Here is a 20,147-nt window from a genome sequence, read left to right on the forward strand (position 1 = left end):
GCAGGCACTAGACACAGTTTACAAGCACTGATACAGCAGGGGGAGTTCTGAAGAAGGATACCTTGATTTTCGTGGTTGTAAAGATCACATCCATATACAGACAATAAGCACAGTATTTACATGCACTTGTATTTCTTGTTTCTTCTCCCTCTCTGGAATCCTCCACGCAGTGCGCCAAGTGCAAAGACTCCTTCAATGGCACACCGGTAAACGGGCGTCAGTGCTACCGCCAGTTCAACGTGGACAATGAGTGCTGCTTCGACCCCACCTCTCAGACAAACTGCTTCCACGACCCCACCATCCGCAATTTGCCCAAGGGACGCACTGTCTTCTTCGCTGCTCAGCCAAAGTTCACCAACGTGGACATCCGGGTCACCATCGACGTGACCTTCGGGGAGGTGGAGGTGTACGTGTCCAACTCCCATGACACCTTCATCGTAGAAGTGGACCTCCACACAGGCATCCACGCCATCAAGATCGAGGACGAGTCGGTGGCCCGAGGTGGGGCGAGCGGAGGGGATAAGGAGACACCTCCGTCACCTATGAAGGTGTATGCCAACTCCTCATCCAGCCTGGGTGGGGCCATGCTCCCCAACACCCCCCTGCAGCTCCACGCCAAGCCCCAGGGGGCGGACAGGGAGGTACGGGAGGCCAAGACGGAGGGGCTCATCTCCTATATCACGGTGTGGAAGCCCCAGACGGTGCTGATTGTTCGAGGTGTCCGTGACCGCGTGGTCATCACCTTCCCCCATGAGGTCCACTCCCTGAAGTCCAGCCGCTTCTACATCGCCCTGCGCGGGGTAGGCGCCGAGGAGAGACGGGGCGAGTCCCAGGGCCTGCTCTTCCTCCGCCAGGACCAGGCTCACATCGACCTGTTCGTCTTCTTCTCTGTTTTCTTCTCCTGCTTCTTCCTCTTCCTCTCCGTCTGTGTCCTCCTCTGGAAGATCAAGCAGTTCATGGACTTCCGCCGAGAGCAGAGGCGTCATATCCAGGAAATGACCAAGATGGCATCCAGGCCCTTCGCCAAGCTCACTGTCTATTTGGAGCCAGAGGAGCCCCAGCTCATCTACCTGCCCTCCACAGGGGGCGGAGGGGTGGGGGGCAGTGCCGTGTCCCTGGCCCATGCACGCACAGGCAAGCTGGGGGGCATTGTAGTTGGCCAGAGGGGGCGTGCTGGAGCCATCTCCTACAAACACGAGCCAGGCTCCGGCCCCACCGTCCACCACCACCTTACCCTGGGTGGAGGGGGCAACAGTGGGCAACACCTGCCCCTGCATTACCTCAACACCCACCAGTATGTCCCCACCAACACCACGGCCTCGCACCCCCACCACCACCCATCCTCCCACAGTGGCTACCAGCACTTCTGCCGCTCCGACCCCTTCCTGTCCCAGCTCATGGGCTTCTCCTACTCCACCTTCAAGGTGGGGCCCATCACCCTGGAGCCCACGGACGACGGCATGGCCGGGGTGGCCACCGTCCTCATCCAGCTGCCGGGGGGCATCCTGGCCCCTAATCGTGCCTGCCTGGGGTCCGCCCTGGTCACACTACGGCAAAACCTCCAGGAGTACTGTGGTCACGGCAATGGAGGGGGACACCCCGGGGTGGGAGGGGGGCGCAAAGGCCTGCTAGGGCATCAGCACCTCACCACCATGGCTATGTAGAGTTGAGAGGAGGAGAAAGTAGATGAGAGAGAGGGGTATGTGGTGGGGTGGTAGTAACATGTTAAGAGCTTAGAAGAGAAATGGGGCCATAAAGGCATGAAAAAGGCCATAAAGGAGAAAGTTGTGTAAGAGCCTGTTAAAACCTCTAGTGACTCCCCATCCCGCATGAGGGAGCGTAATCATTGACTGACACTAATTAGCATAACGCAACGGACAAATATTCCTATTCATGAAAATCACAAGTGAAATATATTGAGACACAGCTTAGCCTTTTGTTAATCACCCTGTCATCTCAGATGTTCAAAATATGCTTTACAGCCAAAGCTAGACAAGCATTTGTGTAAGTTTATCGATAGCCTAGCATAGCATTTTGTCCAGCTAGCAGCAGGTAACTTGGTCACGGAAATCAGAAAAGCAATCAAATTAAATCGTTTACCTTTGATGAGCTTCGGATGTTTTCACTCACGAGACTCCCAGTTAGATAGCCAATGTTCCTTTTTTCAAAAAATATTATTTTTGTAGGCGAAATAGCTCCGTTTGTTCTTAACGTTTGGCTGAGAAATCACCCGGAAATTGCAGTCACGAAAACGCCAAAAAATATTCCAAATTAGCTCCATAATATCGACAGAAACATGGCAAATGTTGTTTCTAATCAATCCTCAAGGTGTTTTTCAAATATATATTCGATAATATATCCACCGGGACAATTGGTTTTTCAGTAGGACCGATTGGAATAATGGCTACCTCTGTATTTTACGCGAGAATCACTCTGGGAGCCATCAGTTGACCAGTTGCGCAATGTAGCCGCTTACGTGTATTCTTCAACATAAATGCGTAAAACTACATCACAATGCTGTAGACACCATGGGGAATACGGAGGGAAAGTAATCTGGTTGATAGCCCATTCACTGCTCAATTGGAACGCAGCGCTTTCAAAACATGAGGCACTTCCGGATTGGATTTTTCTCAGGCTTTCGCCTGCAATATCAGTTCTGTTATATTCACAGACAATATTTTTACAGTTTTGGAAACTTTAGAGTGTTTTCTATCCTAAGCTGTCAATTATATGCATATTCTAGCATCTTGTCCTGACAAAATATCCCCCTAGTCACAAAAGGTTATTAAAGTTGATAGGATCGGTACCTATATTTACACTGTTTCAATATTGATTATTTTATTCCGTTATGTATTGCTTTATTTCAAACGCTATACGTGAATAGAATGCACTACAACTGCACGTTATATCAGCTCAACCATTCAGTTGCATCCTGTCTGCGTCTGCTATTGAGGTATGAGTCGACAACCAGACGCATAGAGAGACTTTTTCTGCACTGTCGTTTTTTTGGAATGACCAATAAAAGTAGGGACGATAACTACTGGAGTTGGAACCAACATGTGCTTCATACCCCAGAAAGTAGCAATCAAACATTACCATTAAAAACAAGAGACGGAAGGCTTAGTCCGCCAGGATGTGCAACATCGAATGACAGGATAGGAATAAAGAAAGTGATGCTTGTTTGTCAGATGTTTTTTTTATATCATGGTAATCATGGTAATGATGAGTGAAATTAATTATAAGTTCATATATGGCAGGCTTTTAAGCTACGTGTCTGTTTATTAACTCAAAACCCGAAGTATATATTTATACATGTTCATTCACAGGACCTGTTACATGGTTCTTTATCGGTTGCTGTTGTATTTGTTTCTCTACTCGTCTGTCTCCAGTTCTTCTGCATTTGTGAACTCGCAGGCCTACACTTAACAATCCTGTTGTGTATCGTGTCCACTTTTGACACATTTGATGTCTGTTTTAAATAGATTTTGTTACAAATGAAGGATTTAACTAGGTTATCAGACTTCTGTCCCTGTAGCCATTTTACGAGTGGATAACATAACACACTGTTTTGTTTAGTTTCTAAGGCTTTTATTTCAGTTCTTTGATATGAACTGTATGTTAACTTTTATGGTTTTGTTTTTAGCTCTTTTGATTGGATGATTTTTATCAGCCAATTGAGGGCTATGATTAGAACTGAATTCACTTTTTGGATTTGTCTTGTGACAAATGGAACAAGAAAGCAATTACATTTATGTGGAACAAAAAATTGTATGGAAATGATGTCAGATTATAATGGAGACAAAGGAAAGGGACAAGATATGTGCAAAGCTCCATCTTCCTGGTGAAAGATAACATTAATGAAAAGGGTGTTTTATTTTCAAGGATGGTGTGTTACATTTTTTTGTTAATGTTTTTTGCACTCTTAAGATGTAATTTTCTTCGGTTTCTCATGACTCACTACAAGATGAATCCCCCCCCAATTATCTTGCAACAATCTGAATGGTGCTACTACACAAAACAACCATTTGACTACAAAATGATTGGTAATTCAGAGATTTCTCATTTACATGTATTTAACCAATTAAAAAAATATATAACAGCTTTCTTGTTTAGTAGCATTGCTCCTAATTAAGGTAAATTGTAACACTATCTTCAGCTACCTTCGAGTCTGGGCACAATCATTATTAGACTGGTTACATTTTTCTTGTCTTGTACTTGTTTCACTGAGCACCTGAGTTACATTTTTCATTTGCTCGTTTTTTTTTTAAGAAGGGAACAAGTGATGTACAGAAGATGTGGTTGCCTGCCAGGCTCTTTGTCCTGGTGATGAGTCGGCTACAATATTAAAAGTCCAGGAAAGATGGCACACTTCTGCGGTTTTCTTGTGCATATTTTCTTTTAAGTGGAATAAGTGAGACATCGGTTGAGATGACATGAATTGCATAAAATTAGTCAATTTCAACACAAATCATTGAAATAGCGTCAAATTCCTTGGTTGAAGATCCAAGGATCGACGACTATAAGCGTTCGAAAATTCGCTCTGGCGAATTTCAGAGCGCAGAATAACTGATTAATTTACGAACGCTCAACACCGGTTGAATAAGGCTGGTGTCAGCAAACGGCAAAAAAGCTTAATTCAATTGTTGCCAGCAGCACAGTTATAGTCACCAACGCTCTGGATAACATGAAAAACGCATAACCAGCTCTGCTAGAGCAAGTAAAATGGCCAGAGTGCGGTGTTATCTATTTATCCAGTTAATTTTTATCCAGTTAATTTGGGTGCCGTTGAGGTCAGAAGGCTCGGATCAACCCTACTCCTCGACCAGAGCCTCCAGCATGCGCTCTGAATTTATTAAAGGGCAATATGACAGTTAAATAATATACAAATATTCTGATTTTACATATGCCCTCCAGAGTGCAATACGAACGCACCCTATAATGGACACTCCTGGCCTGCAGTGCAAACCGATAGGCTATTTAATTTCAGAATTGGTTACAATTAGGTTAAGGGTTAAATTTTGATTTTATTGGCTCATTGTTTTCAGGTCAGTAGGTACCCACACTTTTCTGCGAGTATCTCTTTTAAAATCCTCATCAATCAGCAGACAATCTTTCTACATGATTACCTGATTGGTCAATCTACACCCACGCCGAGGAAGTGCAAACAGAGTTCTTCCGGTCACTGTGTTTGGTTTGAATCGAAGAAGGTAAGTGAAGTTGTTTTGCCCGTGAATGTTTTGTGTAGATAACAAATGTTTACTCACATCGTTGATGTCTTTATAACAAAGTCGAACGTTAGGTGGGTGACCGTTGTCAATTGTAACTAAATAAGCTAAGTAGGAAGCTGCGTAATTTCGTTTATCCAAGTTTCACCAAAACCACATGATGTGTTTTTGTAGCTAATTCACGCCGTTTTCAACAAAAAAATATATCTTCTAGCTAGATTCTAGACAGCTTTAACCGTAACTTCAATTAAACGCCGTTTGAAATAGCTGCCTGTCCCTCTTTAATAACCGAGCAACGGCACACATGTCAGCAAATATACGCCTGTTTCAAATAAACGCCAGGTCTCAATAAGTTGTTTACACTAGGTAAACAATTCAGGTTAAACACTTTAATGTTTTGATTTGTTGAGTTTAAATTATTCAGTGATGACTTACTAGCGTTTGTCGCCAGAAAGAGACTGCTAGTACATCTCCCTACAAACCGTGGCGTAAGTAATAACTGCAGAAAATGTATTTTCAAATATAATTTCAGTCAAATTAATTTAAAATGTAATACGCATACTAAAACAAAAAATAAACGTTAGTGTGTAAGCGATAACACGTTAGTTCAGGAAATGAAGAAATTGATTAAAATGCTGGAATTAAACCATTAACTATGCAAAGCTGTGTGCATTAAGAAAATACACTGAACATGCAACTATTTCTAAGATTTGACTGAGTTATAAGGAAAAAATAAATTTATTGGGCCCTAATCTATGAATTTCACATGACTGGGAATACACATTTGTCTGTTGGTCACATACATACATACATGCATACATACATACATACAAAAAGAAGGTAGGGTCGTGGATCAGAAAATCTGTCTATATTTGGTGGGACCACCATTTGCGTCATGCATTGCGACACATCTCCTTCATATAGTGTTGAACAGGCTGTTGATTGTGGCTTGTGGAATGCTGTCCCACTCGTCTTCAATAGCTGTGTGAAGTTGCTGGATATTGGTGTGAACTGGAACACGCTGTTGTACACAACAATCCAAAGCAGACCAAACAGCCTCATTGGGTGACATGTCTGAGTATTTAGGCCATGGAAGAAGTGGGACATTTTCAGATTCTAGGAATTGTGTACAGATCCTTACGTCATGGGGCTGTGAAGAAACATGAGGTGAATTTGGCGGATGAATGGCACGACAACATGCCTCAGAATCTTGTCACGGTATCTCTGTGCATTCAAATTGCCAAAGATAAAATGTTGTGATTGTCTGTAGCTTATGTCTGCCCATGCCATAACCCCACCGCTCACCCACACGCCGTACATGCTCTCTGCCATCTGCCCGGTACAGTATCACGCTCCCTCAACTTGAGACACCTGTGGTATTGTTGTATGACAAAACTGCACCTTTTAGTGGCCTTTTATTGTCCCCAGCACAAGGTGCACCTGTGTAATGATCATGTGTATGGTCCCATGTGGCTCAGTTGGTTGAGCAGGGTGCTTTCAACACCAGGGTTGTGGGCTCAATTCCCACAGGGGACCAATACGGAGAAAAAAAAATATGAAATGTAAGCACTCATGACTAAGTCGCTCTGGATAAGAGTGTCTGCTAAATGACTAAAATGTAAATGTAATCATGCTGTTTTAATCAGCTTCTTGATGTGCCACACCTGTCAGGTGGATGGATTATCTTGACAAAGGAGGGATGTAAACAAATGTGCATATTTTTTTGTTGAGAAATAAGCCTTTTGTACACATGGAAAATGTGTGATCTATTATTTTCGCTCATGAAACATAGGACCAACACTTTTTTGCCTTTATTTTTGTTCAGTGTAGATGCCTTGCTCAAATAGAATCCTGTCTCTAATGGCCTATTATGTAGAGTGATTTAATAAAACTAAATGCCTGTGCCGTTAATTTAAGACGACTAGCCTTGTTAGTTGAGTGATTCAACTTTTGGCTAATAATGAAGAATTGTGTGTAATCATCATTGCCTATCAGCCTAAGTCTGCAGTGTTTGTGTGTGTGTGTCTATAGGCTGTTTTGGTCCCGGATACTCTTTTCATGGCACTTCGATACAGTGATTTTCATAGCAGGTAAGGAGAGCTTTTTCCTAACCTTAACCACAGTCTCCTAACCTGCTACCTTAATTATCCTACCCTGCTGTCTAAGTTCTCCTAACCTGCTACGAAAAAGTCACAAAAATGTCGAAGTGCCATGAAAAGAGTTTCCCTTACGGTTCCTAACCTAGTCTAGCTTATCTTTGTTCATGAGCATCAGCCTGAAACTGCTTCTCTTTTCACTCAGAATGCCAGTAAGGAGGATATTAGAGGCACTTTAGTCAACAAGATGAAGATCAAACAACGTTCAAAAACTATGCCACTGCACAAAAAAACCATGGGGACTAAACGCCATGGAAACCTGGGTATAACACAAACAGAACATGACCCACAGTCAGGTGATGACTCCACCGGCAGAGATGAACCAGATTGTACCCAAGCACTCTCAAAGAGCACCAGTTCAAATCATCATTCAGATTCTAGTACACTCCACAAGGATCCTGTGGTAGTGCTAACCAGGTTGGCTGAGGTAAGTAGGATTAGTGTTTTCTAATGTGCCTAGTATTATGGCAAGATTGTTAATGCATACTTGTAGTTTCTGTATCTTTCTAATCCATAAGGTGGTGGTTAAGACACTTCTGAGAGACATTAAAGTGTGTTTGGTGAAGAAGGTGACGGATGTCAGGAAGGATGAAGACAACCATGGAGGCAGGACATACTGTTTAACATACTCCAGTCTACTCCCAACAGTGCAGTTTAAATGGGTGATGGTTACTGGAACATTCATATTAATATTGGCAAGAACTATTGAATGAGAAATTACATTTGCCATTTTTTTCTCCCCTCTTATCATACCCATCTCTTCTCCCTCTATCCCTCACTCTCAGGTTCTCCTCAGTTCTTTCCTTGTCCACACTGCACCATCTCCTTTACTGACTGTTACTTCCTGGAGAACCACATCAAGACCAAACACCAGAAGCAGTACCTGGCCATGTTGAGAAGCCAAGTCTCAAAGAGTAAAAGAGTGTACGGCCCCACACACAGCTGTGCCCACTGTAGCTGCATGTTCCATACACCACGACAGCTAGACATCCACACCCGCCAGGCCCACCCCTCTGCCCGTCTCCAGAAACCTGCCCCTCCCCGGAGAACTGGCCGTCCCCACAGGGTACAGGAGAAATTCCACACCTGCCCACAGTGCTCCCGCAGATTCAAGTACCTGGGCAGCCTGCTGAAGCACTGCAAGAGTTTGCACAAAATGGCTGTTGTTCTCACCAATGGACACATCAGTTGCGCAGACTGTGAGAAGAGCTTTGAGAATTGCTGGGGCCTGGGGCCTCACCGGTGTCACGAACCAGAGGGCAATAAACCGAAGGATGCTAAACAGATGGTCATTAAGGAAGTCGGCTTCCAATGCTTAGATTGTGGCAAGATCCTCACTACTCCTACGAGCCTGAACACTCACATGCGCATCCACACTGGAGAAAAGCCTTATGTCTGCAAGGAGTGTGGCAAGCGCTTCTCAGGTACAGGCGCTTACCATTATCACTTGTTAATACACAATGGGGTCAAGCCATTCAAATGTCAGGACTGTGGGAAGGCTTTCAAGCAGAAGTCGCTCCTCAGGAAGCACATGACTGTTCACTCTGGTGAGAGGAAGTACTCCTGCTCCCAATGCGACAGGCATTTTGCATACAGGGAGAGTCTGAAGCTTCACCTGCGCACACACTCCGGGGCGAGACCTTTCAAATGTACTGTCTGTGGTAAAGACTTTGCTGACAAAGGTTATCTGAAGATGCATCTGAAGATCCACAACAACCAGAAAAACTACCATTGTGGGGTTTGTGGGCAGAAATTCATAAGGATTGGGGTGCTGAACGTACACCTGCGCTCACACACAGGTGAGAGGCCTTACCACTGCACAGTGTGTGACAAGCAGTTTGCCCGACTCGACCACCTGAAGAACCACCAGCGCACTCACACAGGTGAGAAACCATACACCTGTACCGAGTGCGGTAAAAGCTTCACTCAGTCTGGAGATCTAACCAAACACAAGCGCCTCCACACTGGGGAGAGGCCATTTGAATGTTCTGAATGCCACAAACGCTTTATCTGCTCTGCTTCTCTGACCCTGCACATGAGGACCCACACTCACCGTGACGTAAAGCCATACTCCTGCCAAGAGTGTGGGAAGAGCTTTTATGAACAGAGTCATGTGAACGGCCACATGAAAATCCACAAGGGGAAACGTTATTCCTGCCCCCACTGCTTTCTCAGCTTTGCTCGCAAGTCCAACCTCTCCAAACACCTGCTTAGACGTCATAAACCTAAATGATAATGATGTATATTAACATAACACCTTTTATGAAACTGTTATTCTTATGAATTAAATGGAGGGGAGTCTGATCTCTTTTGTCAGTGATCGATGTGTGACATCAAATTCTAACTAAATTTTGCCCCATGTTTATGATAACGCTGCAATGTTTTAACAATCCTCCAGTTGGGTCACAGTGAGCTCCATGTATTGGGACAGTGACACGTTTTGTTTCTCCTGCAGCACTTTGGATTTGAAGTTATACAACGACTGAGGTTAAAGTGCAGACTCTGCTTTAATTTGAGGGTATTTTCATCCATATCGGGTGAACCGCTTAGAAAGAACAGGATTTTTTTGTACGTATTCCCCCCCATTTTTAAGGGAATGGTTAAATGATTTGGTCCCATATTCCCAGCATGCAATGCTTACATTAAGCTTGACTGGATGCGTTTGCTGTTTGTTTTGGTTGTGTGTCAGAGTATTTTGTGCTCAATAGAAATTCATGGTAAATAATGTATTGTTACTTTTATTATAAATTAGAATAGTGTATGTTTTCTTCTATATTAGTGGCTACCATGATTACGGATAAAACTGAATGAATTGTGATTAATGAGTGAAAGTTCGAAGCATAAATATCATACCCCCTCAAAATGCTAACCTCCCCTGTTATTGTAATGGTAAGATGTTAGCATGTCTTGGGGGCATGATACTTGTGCGTCTGTACTCTAGCTTTCTCACTCATTATTCAGGACTATCCGTAATCATTGTAGCATCCAACAAGTTTGTAGAGTAACAACCTTGTTGTAATCAATATGTGCTAGGACAATGGGACCAAATACTACACTTTTGACTACTTTTACCACACAGGGAATTTGTACCAATTCTTTCAGTCCCCCCCCCCCCCCCCTTTTCAAAAAGTGTCATTTCTAAACTGTTCATATGGATAAAAATACAAATTAAAGCTGACGGTCTACAGTTTAACCTAATAATCATTGTATCATTTCAAAGTCTGGAGGTACAGAGCCAAAAGAACAAAACATAATTCACTGTCCCAATACTTTTGGAGCTCTGTTGTTAATATTATTGCTCTTTTGTTTTATGGATGTTTAACCAGTTCAATGTAAGCTACATAATCCCTAAAAGTAGTTATCATGAGGGCCATAAATGATAACTAGTAATGTTGCATACTCAAAGGTTTTAAATCTCACTTCCGGTAAAAAATAGGTATAGATTGTTGAGGATACTAGCTCAAGTACACACAGTACAAATGATACAATTTTGTCAAATAGAATTGTATGAATAGGGCTTTGAAGTGTTTACTCTTTCTAAATATTGCTTAAATTATAAAATGACACTAAGATATCATCTTCCTTAACTTTAAATTACATATTTGTTTAGTGTTAGAGAATTCATATTTTCTGGATGTTTCTCTTGTTCACAATGTCTGACCCCCATCGCTGTAAACATCTCAGAGCTCTAGCTTGACTATATTAACTTTTTAGGAACACTCCTTTCATCCTTAATCAATCTCTAAATGTGCTACTGTAATGAAACCACTCTCCTGCTGCGCTATGATGTAAGGATTGCAGGCATGTGCTTTGTCAGTAGCTATGATATAGGGTTCAGCCAGGAGTTGGACAGTTGGAAGACTGATTGAAATGGTAGAAGGGACATCCCAGCTTCAAGTGGTGTTAGATTTCGCATCCTACATCACGCAGGGTCGGAACCGGTACCAGAACCACCCAGGTCCCCCAAACAAGGGACCTTATGTCTAAGAGGTTATAAACACACACAAAAAAATGTTTTATTTGCTCTGTATAAAAATTAAGAACGTATGTACAGAAGATGGTTTCATGAATGATTGACCTGGTGATCAGTAGGCGATAATAAATTCTGAAAGATTATCGTCAGTTTTGTTGCTTTGTACTGTATTTTTGGAAGAAGAGGAGCTGAAGGTGTGAATGTGAAGGTCACTCCCCTAGTATTGTTATAAACATTACTTTTAATGAAGGTTACTTACATAGAGACCTCATTTGTTTCAGTCCATAAGCCATCATTGACTTGCACTGGCTTATTTTTATTGCATTACCAAACATTTGAACATGGTAATCAAGCATGCAGTATTCATTCTCTCTGTGTGTATGTACAGGGCATTCCAGAAAGTATTTGGACCCTGTAACTTTTTCCCACATTTTGTTACGTCACAACCTTGCTCTAAAATGGATAAGTGTGCAGTGTGCCCGCAGATTCCTGTACCTGAATTTTTGGGGACTGGGGCCTCACCGGTGTCATGAACCAGAGGGCAATAAACCTAAGGACACTAAGCCTGTGATATGTCTGGAAGTCGGCTTCCATTGCTCCGAGTGGCAAGATCCTCACAACTATGAGCCTGAACACTCACATGCGCATGTCCCACACCGGAGAGAAACCTTACGAATGCAAGGAGTGTGGCAAAATATTCATGAAGGGCAGCAGTTTAGGCAAACACCTGCTCACCCAGTGCTCTCTGCATTGCCTGGCCCTGGTGTGCTGCCAGCGGCGAGGCCTTCGACGCTAAAGGGAACAGAATTGAATAGACCTTTTAGAATATAGATTAAGATCGAATAATAGATCCTCGTCCACTGTGTGTGTGTCAGTTTTAGAACACCTATTCAAGGCTTTTTCTTTATTTTTACTTTTTTCTACATTGTAGAGTAATAGTGAAGACAACTGAAATAACACAAGGAATCGTGTAGTAACCAAAAAAGTGTTAAACACATTTTATATTTGAGATTCTTCAAATTGCTTTGATAACAGCTTTGCACACTCTTGCCATTATCTCAACCAGATTTATGAGCTTGTCACCTGGAATGCATTTCAATTAACTGGTGTGCCTTAAAAGTTAATTTGTGGAATTTCTTTCCTTAATGCATTTGAGCCAATCAGTTATGTTGTGACAAGGTATGGGGAATATACAGAGGAAAGCCCTATTTGGTAAAAGACCAAATCCATATTATGGCAAGAACAGCTCATCATTACTTTAAGACATGAAGGTCAGTCAATAAGGAACATTTCAAGAACTTTGAAAGTTTCAAGTGCAGTCGCAAAAACCATCAAGCGCTATGATGAAACTGGCTCTCATGAGGACCGCCACAGGAAAGGAAGACCCAGAGTTACCTCTGCTGCAGAGGATAAGTTCATTAGAGTTACCAGCCTCAGAACTTGCAGCCCAAATAAATGCTACACAGAGTTCAAGTAGCAGACACATCTCAACATCAACTGTTCAGAGGCGACTGTGTGAATCAGGACTTCATGGTTGAATTGCTGTAACTAAACCACTACTAAAGGACACCAATAATAAGAAGAGACTTGCTTGAGATAAGAAACACGAGCAACGGACGTTAGACCGGTGGAAATTTGTCCTTTGGTCTGGAGTCCAAATTGGAGATTTTTGGTTCCAACCGCTGTCTTTGTGAGACGTGGTGTGGGTGAACGGATGATCTCCGCATCTGTATTTCCCACATTAAAGCATGGAGGTGTTATGGTGTGGGGGTGCTTTGCTGGTGACTGTCTTGATTTATTTAGAATTCAAGGCACATTTAACCAGCATGGCTATTTGGGCTTGGTGGGACTATCATTTGTTTTTCAACAGGACAATGACCCAACACAACTCCAGGCTGTATAAGGGCAATTTTACTAAGAAGGATCCCCCGAATCCCCCGACCTCAACCAAATAGAGATGGTTTGGGTTGAGTTGGATCACAGATTGCTTTGGTTTCTACATTATTCCATATGTGTTATTTCATAGTTTTGATGTCTAAACTATTATTCTACAATGTAGAAAATAGTAAAAATGAAAGAAAAACCCTTAAATTAGTATGTGTTCTAAAACGTTTTGCCGGTAGTGTATATATATTTATAAAATATAAGAGCTTTATAGAATATAACTTAATTGTCCATCATTTAGGGTTATATTCTCTACTCCCAATAACTATTTCAAGTTACCTCTTCTCCTCACTTTCCCCTGTGTGTGTGTGCGTGCGTGCATGTGTCAGGTGTGAGTGAGTGAGTGTGTCCCCAGAGAAACAGCAGCTGGTCCTTCCTCCACTGCCCAGAGGAGGATGAGTGTGCCAACGGCCACCACCACTGTAACGTCACCCAGGACTGCCATGACCTGACCCAGGGATACCACTGCACCTGCAAGCAGGGCTACGTTCTCAGCCGGTAGGAAGCCACACATCACAATCATCATTAACGGCAGAAGAAGTAGCACTTGGATACCTCAGCATCAATACACACACAACCTCATCATCATTACATCATCACAATCGTCAGTACTACCACTCCACCTGTCCTGCAAACACGGCTACTTATTCAGTTGGTATACATACATAGTATCCTGAAAAGGTTCTACAGCTGTACCATTGAGAGCATATTGACTGGCTACATCATTGCTTGGTATGGCAATAGCACCGACCTCGATCTTATGGCGCTACAGAGGGTTTTGGGACAGCCCAGTACATCACTGGGGCCGACCTCCCTGCCATCCAGGACATCTATATTAGTAGGTGTGGAAGGAAGGCATCAAGTCTGACACCAACAGGCTCTTCAACAGCTTCTATCCCCAAACAATAAGACTGATAATTAGCTAACAAAATAACTATACAGACTGAGTTTGTCTTGTATATTTATTGACCTTTCATTTCAATATTTGCACTCTCTCTATGCACACTCACAGGGCCCTACACACTCACACACTGTCACTCCAACACACACACACAAACACTCACTCCATCATCTGCTCACTCACACATTATATGCACATACATTTATACTGACTCTACACACCCACTCACATGCAAGCAGCTGCTACTCTGTTTGGAAAGTGACTCACTGTCTGTTTTAGTTCATTTATATGTTCTTTCCATCTTGCTTTGAGTTTATTATTAATCACATGCTCCGAATACAACAGGTGTGATTAATAATAAACTCAAAGCAAGATGGAAAGAACAAAAAATGAACTAAAACAGACAGTGAGTTAATTATGCTGTCTGGGTCCAAAGGGTGGTCTTGTGGTGGTCTAACGCCCTCTTGTGTTCGTCCCGGGACAGACACACTGCGCTGTTCCCCCTGCAGAACTCCCGAAAGGTTCGCCATATCCCCTTGCCAACCCCAAATACAGGGGCTTACACTTCTCACTGTGTTCACCTTATAGTGAAATGCTTACTTACGAGCTCCAAACCAACAATGCAGTTTTAGAAATAAAGTAACAAGTAATTAAAGAGATTTACGTGCAAGCTAGACACGCACTGTGTAGGAATCGGTATACCATCTTTAGATGTCATTTAACTGCATTTCTCTTGCACTTGTATTTCTTGTTTCTTCTCCCTCTCTGGAATCCTCCACGCAGTGCGCCAAGTGCAAAGACTCCTTCAATGGCACACCAGTAAATGAGCACCAGTGCTACCGGCAGTTCAATGTGGACAATGAGTGTTTTGCGTCAACCCCCACCAACCGCAATCTGCCCAAGGGACGCACTGTCTTCTTCGATGCCCAGCCAAAGTTCACCAACATGGACATCCGAGTCACCATCGACATGACCTTCGGGGAGGTGGAGGTGTACATGTCCAACTCCCATGACACCTTCATCGTAGAAGTGGACCTCCACACAGGCATCCACGCCATCAAGATCGAGGACGAGTCGGTGGCCCGAGCTGGGGCGAGCGGAGGGGATAAGGAGACACCTCCGTCACCTATGAAGGTGTATGCCAACTTCTCATCCAGCCTGGGTGGGGCCATGCTCCCCAACACCCCCCTGCAGCTCCACGCCAAGCCCCAGGGGGCAGACAGGGAGGTACGGGAGGCCAAGGCAGAGGGGCTCATCTCCTATATCACGGTGTGGAAGCCCCAGACGGTGCTGATTTGTCAAGGTGTCCCTGACTGCGTGGTCATCAACTTCCCCCATGAGGTCCACTCCCTGAAGTCCAGCCGCTTCTACATTGCCCTGCGTGGTGTAGGCACCGAGGAGAGACGGGGCGAGTCCCAGGGCCTGCTCTTCTTCCGCCTGGACCAGGCTCACATCGACCTGTTCATTGTCTTCTCTGTTTTCTTCTCCTGCTTCTTCCTCTCCGTCTGTGTCCTCCTCTGGAAGATCAAGCAGTTCATGGACTTCCGCCGAGAGCAGAGGCGTCATATCCAGGAAATGACCAAGATGGCATCCAGGCCCTTCGCCAAGCTCACTGTCTATTTGGAGCCAGAGGAGCCCCAGCTCATCTACCTGCCCTCCACAGAGGGGCATTGTCGTTGGCAAGGCAAGCTGGGGGGCATTGTAGTTGGTTAGAGGGGGCGTGCTGGAGCCGTCTCCTACAAACACAAGTCAGGCGCAGGCCTCACCATCCACCACCACCACCACCTTACCCTGGGTGGAGGGGGCAACAGTGGGCAACACCTGCCCCTGCATTACCTCAACACCCACCAGTATGTCCCCACCAACACCACGGCCTTGCACCCCCACCACCACCCATCCTCCCACAGTGGCTACCAGCACTTCTGCCGCGCCGACCCCTTCTTGTCCCAGCTCATGGGCTTCTCCTACTCCACCTTCAAGGTGGGGCCCATCACCCTGGAGCCCACGGACGACGGCATGGCCGGGGTGGCCACCGTTCTCATCCAGCTGCCGGGGGGCATCCTGGCCCCTAACCGCGCCTGCCTGGGGTCCCTGGTCACACTACGGCAAAACCTCCAGGAGTACTGTGGTCACGGCATTTGAGGGGGCCACCCCGGGCGGGAGGGGGCGCAAAGTCCTGCTAGGGCATCAGCACCTCACCACCATGGCTATGTCCGCCAGGATGTGCAACATCGAATGACAGGATAGGAATAAAGAAAGTGATGCTTGTTTGTCAGATGTTTTTTTTATATCATGGCAGTAATGATGAGTGAAATTAAAGTTCATTAAAGTTCATATTTGGCAGGCTTTTAAGCTACGTGTCTGTTTATTAACTCAAACCCCGAAGTATATATTTGTACATGTTCATTCACAGGACCTGTTACATGGTTCTTTATCGGTTGCTGTTGTATTTGTTTCTCTACTCGTCTGTCTCCAGTTCTTCTGCATTTGTGAACTCGCAGGCCTACACTTAACAATCCTGTTGTGTATAATTTCCTATTGTGAGGCTTATGGAGAACATATTTAGCAAAGCAAAACTTTTGACACATTTGATGTCTGTTTTAAATAGATTTTGTTACAAATGAAGGATTTAACTAGGTTATCAGACTTCTGTCCCTGTAGCCATTTTATGAGTGGATAACATAACACACTATGTATTGTTTCGTTTTTTTTTATTTCAGTTATTTGATATGAACTGTATGTTAACTTATATGCCTTTTTTTTATTTTGGCTCTCGATTGGATGATTTTATCAGCCAGTGAGAGCTTTGATTAGAACTTAATTATTTTCTGTGATTTGTCTTGTGACAAATGGAACAAGAAAGCAATTACATTATGTGGAACAAAAAAATGTATGGAAATGATGTCAGATTATAATGGAGACAAAGGAAAGGGACAAGATATGTGCAAAGCTCCATCTTCCTGGTGAAAGATAACATTAATGAAAAGGGTGTTTTATTTTCAAGGATGGTGTGTTACATTTTTGTTACATGTTTTTTGCACTCTTAAGGACATTTTCTTCGGTTTCTCATGACTCACTACAAGATGAATCCCCCCATTATTTTGGAACAATCTGAATGGTGCTACTGGATACACTACACAAAACAACCATTAGACTACAAAATTATTGGTAATTCAGATAGATCTCATTTACATGTATTTTATCAAATATATAACAAAAATAACAGCTTTCTTGTTTAGTAGCATTGCTCCTAATTAAGGAAAATTGAAGCACTATCTTCAGCTACCTTCGAGTAGCATTATATCACAAGCATTATTAGACTGGTTACATTGTTCTTGTATTTGTTTGTTAGTTTACGTGTTTTTTTTAACCCTTTTTATTTTTTACATTTTTTATTTACTCGTTTTTTTAAAATTAGGGAACAGTGATGTACAGAAGATGGTTGCCTGGCAGACTCTTTGTCCTGGTAATGAGTAGTAGGTGACAATATTAAAAGTCCAGGAAAGATGACACACCTCTGGTTTTCTTGTGCATGTTTCTTGAGCATAGAATAAGAGAGACATCGGTTGAGGTGGACTAATTTTATGCAATTCATGTCATTTCGACACATGTCATTTAAATAGCGTCAAATTATTTGTTTTATTTTATTTTAAAATTGTATTTTTTATTAACAACAAATCAATACATAAAGCACATGAGGGAACACAAGCATACATAGATTTCAAACAATAAGCGTCAAATTATTTGGTTGAAGACCATTTTATCCTGTACGTCATCAGTGGGAGACGACTATAGGCTTATTTTTTTCTTTTTTTATAAAGGCGTTCGAAAATTCGCTCTATAACTGATGAATTTACGGACGCTCAACACCGGTTGAATAGGGCCGGTGTCAGCAAACAACGGCAAAAAAAAAGCTTAATTCAGTTGTTGCCAACAGCACAGTTACAGTCACCAACGCTCTGGATAACATGAAAACCGCATAACCAGCTCTGCTAGGGCAAGTAAAAAGGGTTAAATTTAACAAAAAAATAAAACAATATTCTGAATTTAGATACGCCCTCCAAGTGCAATACGAACGCACCCTATAATGGACACTGCTGGCCTGCAGTGCAAACCGATAGGCTATTTAATTTCAGAATTGGTTACAATTAGGTTAAGGGTCAGATTTAGAATATATTGGCTCATTGTTTTCAGGTCAGTAGGTACCCACACTTTTCTTCGAGTGTCTCTTTTAAAATCCTCATCAATCAGCAGACAATCTTTCTACATGATTACCTGATTGGTCAATCTACACCCACGCCGAGGAAGTGCAAACAGAGTTCTTCCGGTCACTGTGTTTGGTTTGAATCGAAGAAGGTAAGTGAAGTTGTTTTGCCCGTGAATGTTTTGTGTAGGAAACAAATGTTTACTCACATCGTTGATATCGTTATAACAAAGTCGAACGTTAGGTGGGTGACCGTTGTCAATTGTAGCTAAATAAGCTAAGTTAGGAAGCTGCGTAATTTGGTTTATCCAAGTTTCACCAAAACCACGCCACGTGATGTGTTTTTGTAGCTAACTCGCCGTTTTCAACAAAAAAATTCCATCTTCTAGCTAGATTCTAGACAGCTTTAACCGTAACTTCAATTAAACGCCGTTTGAAATAGCTGCCTGTCTCTCTTTAATAACTGAGCAACGGCACACATGTCAGCAAATATACGCCTGTTTCAAATAAACGCCAGGTCTAAATGAGTTGTTTACACTAGGTAAACAATTCAGGTTAAACACTAATGTTTTGATTTGTTGAGTTTAAATTATTCAGTGATGACTTACTGGCGTTTTTATCGTCAGTAAAAACGGTCGCAATAACTACAGAACATTTTAATCGGCATTATATGGCAAAATAAACCTTAGTGTGTAAGTGATAAGACGTTAATTCAGGAAATGAAGAATTGATTAAAATGCTGGAAGTGAACGCTGGAATTAAACAATTAACTATGCAAAGCTGTGTGTATTAAGAAAATACACTGAACATGCAACCATTTCGAAGATTTGACTGAGTTATAAGGAAATCGGTCAATTTAAATAAATTAATTGGGCTCATCGATTTTTGCTTGACTGGGAATACAGCTATTTGTCTGGTCAGATACATACAAAAAAGGTGTATCAGAACCAGTGCGACACACCACCTTCGTATAGTTGATCAGGCTGTTGATTGTGGCCTGTGGAATGTTGTCCCACTCGCTGTGTGACGTTGCTGGATATTGGCTGGAACTGGAACACACTGTCATATACAACGATCCAGATCATCCCAAAACAGGCTCATTGGGTGACATGTCTGGTGAGTATTCAGGATATGGAAGAACTGGGACATTTTCAGCTTCTAGGAATTGTGTACAGATCCTTATGTCATGGGGCCGTGCAGAAACATGAGGTGAATGTGGTGTATGAATGGCACTACAACGTGCTCCAGGATCTTGTCGTGGTATCTCTCTGCATTCAAATTGCCAAAGATAAAATGAAGTTGTGATTGTCTGTAGCTTATGTCTGCCCATGCCATAACCCCACCGCCACCATGGGGCACGTTGACATCGGCAAACCGCTCACCCACACACCGTACACGCTGTCTGCCTGCCATCTGCCCGGTACAGTTGAAACCAATATCACACTCCCTCAACTTGATACACCTGTGGCATTGTTGTATGACAAAACTGCACCTTTTAGTGGCCTTTTATTGTCCCCAGCACAAGGTGCACCTGTGTAATGATCATGTGTATGGTCCCATGTGTAGTCTCTTGGTTGAGCAGGTTGCTTTCAACACCAGTGTTGTGTGCTCAATTCCCACAGGGGACCAGTACGGAGAAAAAAAAATGAAATGTATGCACTCATGACTAAGTCGCTCTGGATAAGAGTGTCTGCTAAATGTAATCAAACATTTGTGCAATTTCTTTTTGGGAAATGAGCGTTTT

The 20,147-nt window shown here is 43.1% G+C and overlaps 4 protein-coding genes across 5 annotated transcripts in view; all 4 read left to right on the top strand.

Annotated features, from left to right (window-relative positions):
* LOC139422556 (multiple epidermal growth factor-like domains protein 8) overlaps window positions 1-4,371 on the top strand; it is a 28,489-nt gene extending 24,118 nt beyond the window's left edge. For both annotated transcript variants that reach the window (XM_071173710.1, XM_071173706.1), the window contains exon 43: window positions 171-4,371. In XM_071173710.1, coding sequence (XP_071029811.1) covers window positions 171-1,664 — 1,494 coding nt within the window. In that variant the 3' untranslated portion in view covers window positions 1,665-4,371. The remainder of the gene's footprint in view (window positions 1-170) is intronic.
* Window positions 4,372-4,722: 351 nt separating this feature from the next.
* LOC139419217 (oocyte zinc finger protein XlCOF6-like) lies at window positions 4,723-11,503 on the top strand. Its single transcript, XM_071169199.1, has 5 exons — window positions 4,723-4,731; window positions 5,103-5,207; window positions 7,527-7,808; window positions 7,900-7,987; window positions 8,167-11,503. The coding sequence occupies exons 1-5, from the start codon at window positions 4,723-4,725 to the stop codon at window positions 9,612-9,614; spliced, it is 1,932 nt and encodes a 643-aa protein (XP_071025300.1). The 3' UTR covers window positions 9,615-11,503.
* Window positions 11,504-11,976: 473 nt separating this feature from the next.
* LOC139419227 (multiple epidermal growth factor-like domains protein 8) lies at window positions 11,977-16,341 on the top strand. Its single transcript, XM_071169202.1, has 5 exons — window positions 11,977-12,117; window positions 13,654-13,796; window positions 14,684-14,720; window positions 14,983-15,900; window positions 16,051-16,341. Exons 1-5 carry the CDS (start codon window positions 11,977-11,979, stop codon window positions 16,339-16,341), a joined length of 1,530 nt encoding a protein of 509 aa, XP_071025303.1.
* A 2,182-nt stretch (window positions 16,342-18,523) lies between these two features.
* LOC139422606 (gastrula zinc finger protein XlCGF57.1-like) overlaps window positions 18,524-20,147 on the top strand; it is a 6,189-nt gene continuing 4,565 nt past the window's right edge. Inside the window, exon 1 of the mRNA XM_071173755.1 lies at window positions 18,524-18,555. The gene's annotated coding sequence lies outside the window, so the exon portion shown is untranslated. The remainder of the gene's footprint in view (window positions 18,556-20,147) is intronic.

This window comes from Oncorhynchus clarkii, chromosome 2, assembly GCF_045791955.1.
Source record: "Oncorhynchus clarkii lewisi isolate Uvic-CL-2024 chromosome 2, UVic_Ocla_1.0, whole genome shotgun sequence".
Taxonomy (NCBI): domain Eukaryota; kingdom Metazoa; phylum Chordata; class Actinopteri; order Salmoniformes; family Salmonidae; genus Oncorhynchus; species Oncorhynchus clarkii.

What these genes read in the sequence shown, in the direction of transcription:
- LOC139419217 (XM_071169199.1), top strand. An exon ending in TTTGGTTTGAATCGAAGAAG is followed by an intron (nt 5,208 to 7,526) that starts GTAAGTGAAGTT and finishes CTTTTCACTCAG; the next exon opens with AATGCCAGTAAGGAGGATAT. An exon ending in TGCTAACCAGGTTGGCTGAG is followed by an intron (nt 7,809 to 7,899) that starts GTAAGTAGGATT and finishes CTAATCCATAAG; the next exon opens with GTGGTGGTTAAGACACTTCT.
- LOC139419227 (XM_071169202.1), top strand. Translation starts at nt 11,977, where the DNA reads ATGAGCCTGAACACTCACATGCGCATGTCCCACACCGGAGAGAAACCT. An exon ending in CTCTGCATTGCCTGGCCCTG is followed by an intron (nt 12,118 to 13,653) that starts GTGTGCTGCCAG and finishes GTGTGTCCCCAG; the next exon opens with AGAAACAGCAGCTGGTCCTT. An exon ending in CCCTGCAGAACTCCCGAAAG is followed by an intron (nt 14,721 to 14,982) that starts GTTCGCCATATC and finishes TCCTCCACGCAG; the next exon opens with TGCGCCAAGTGCAAAGACTC.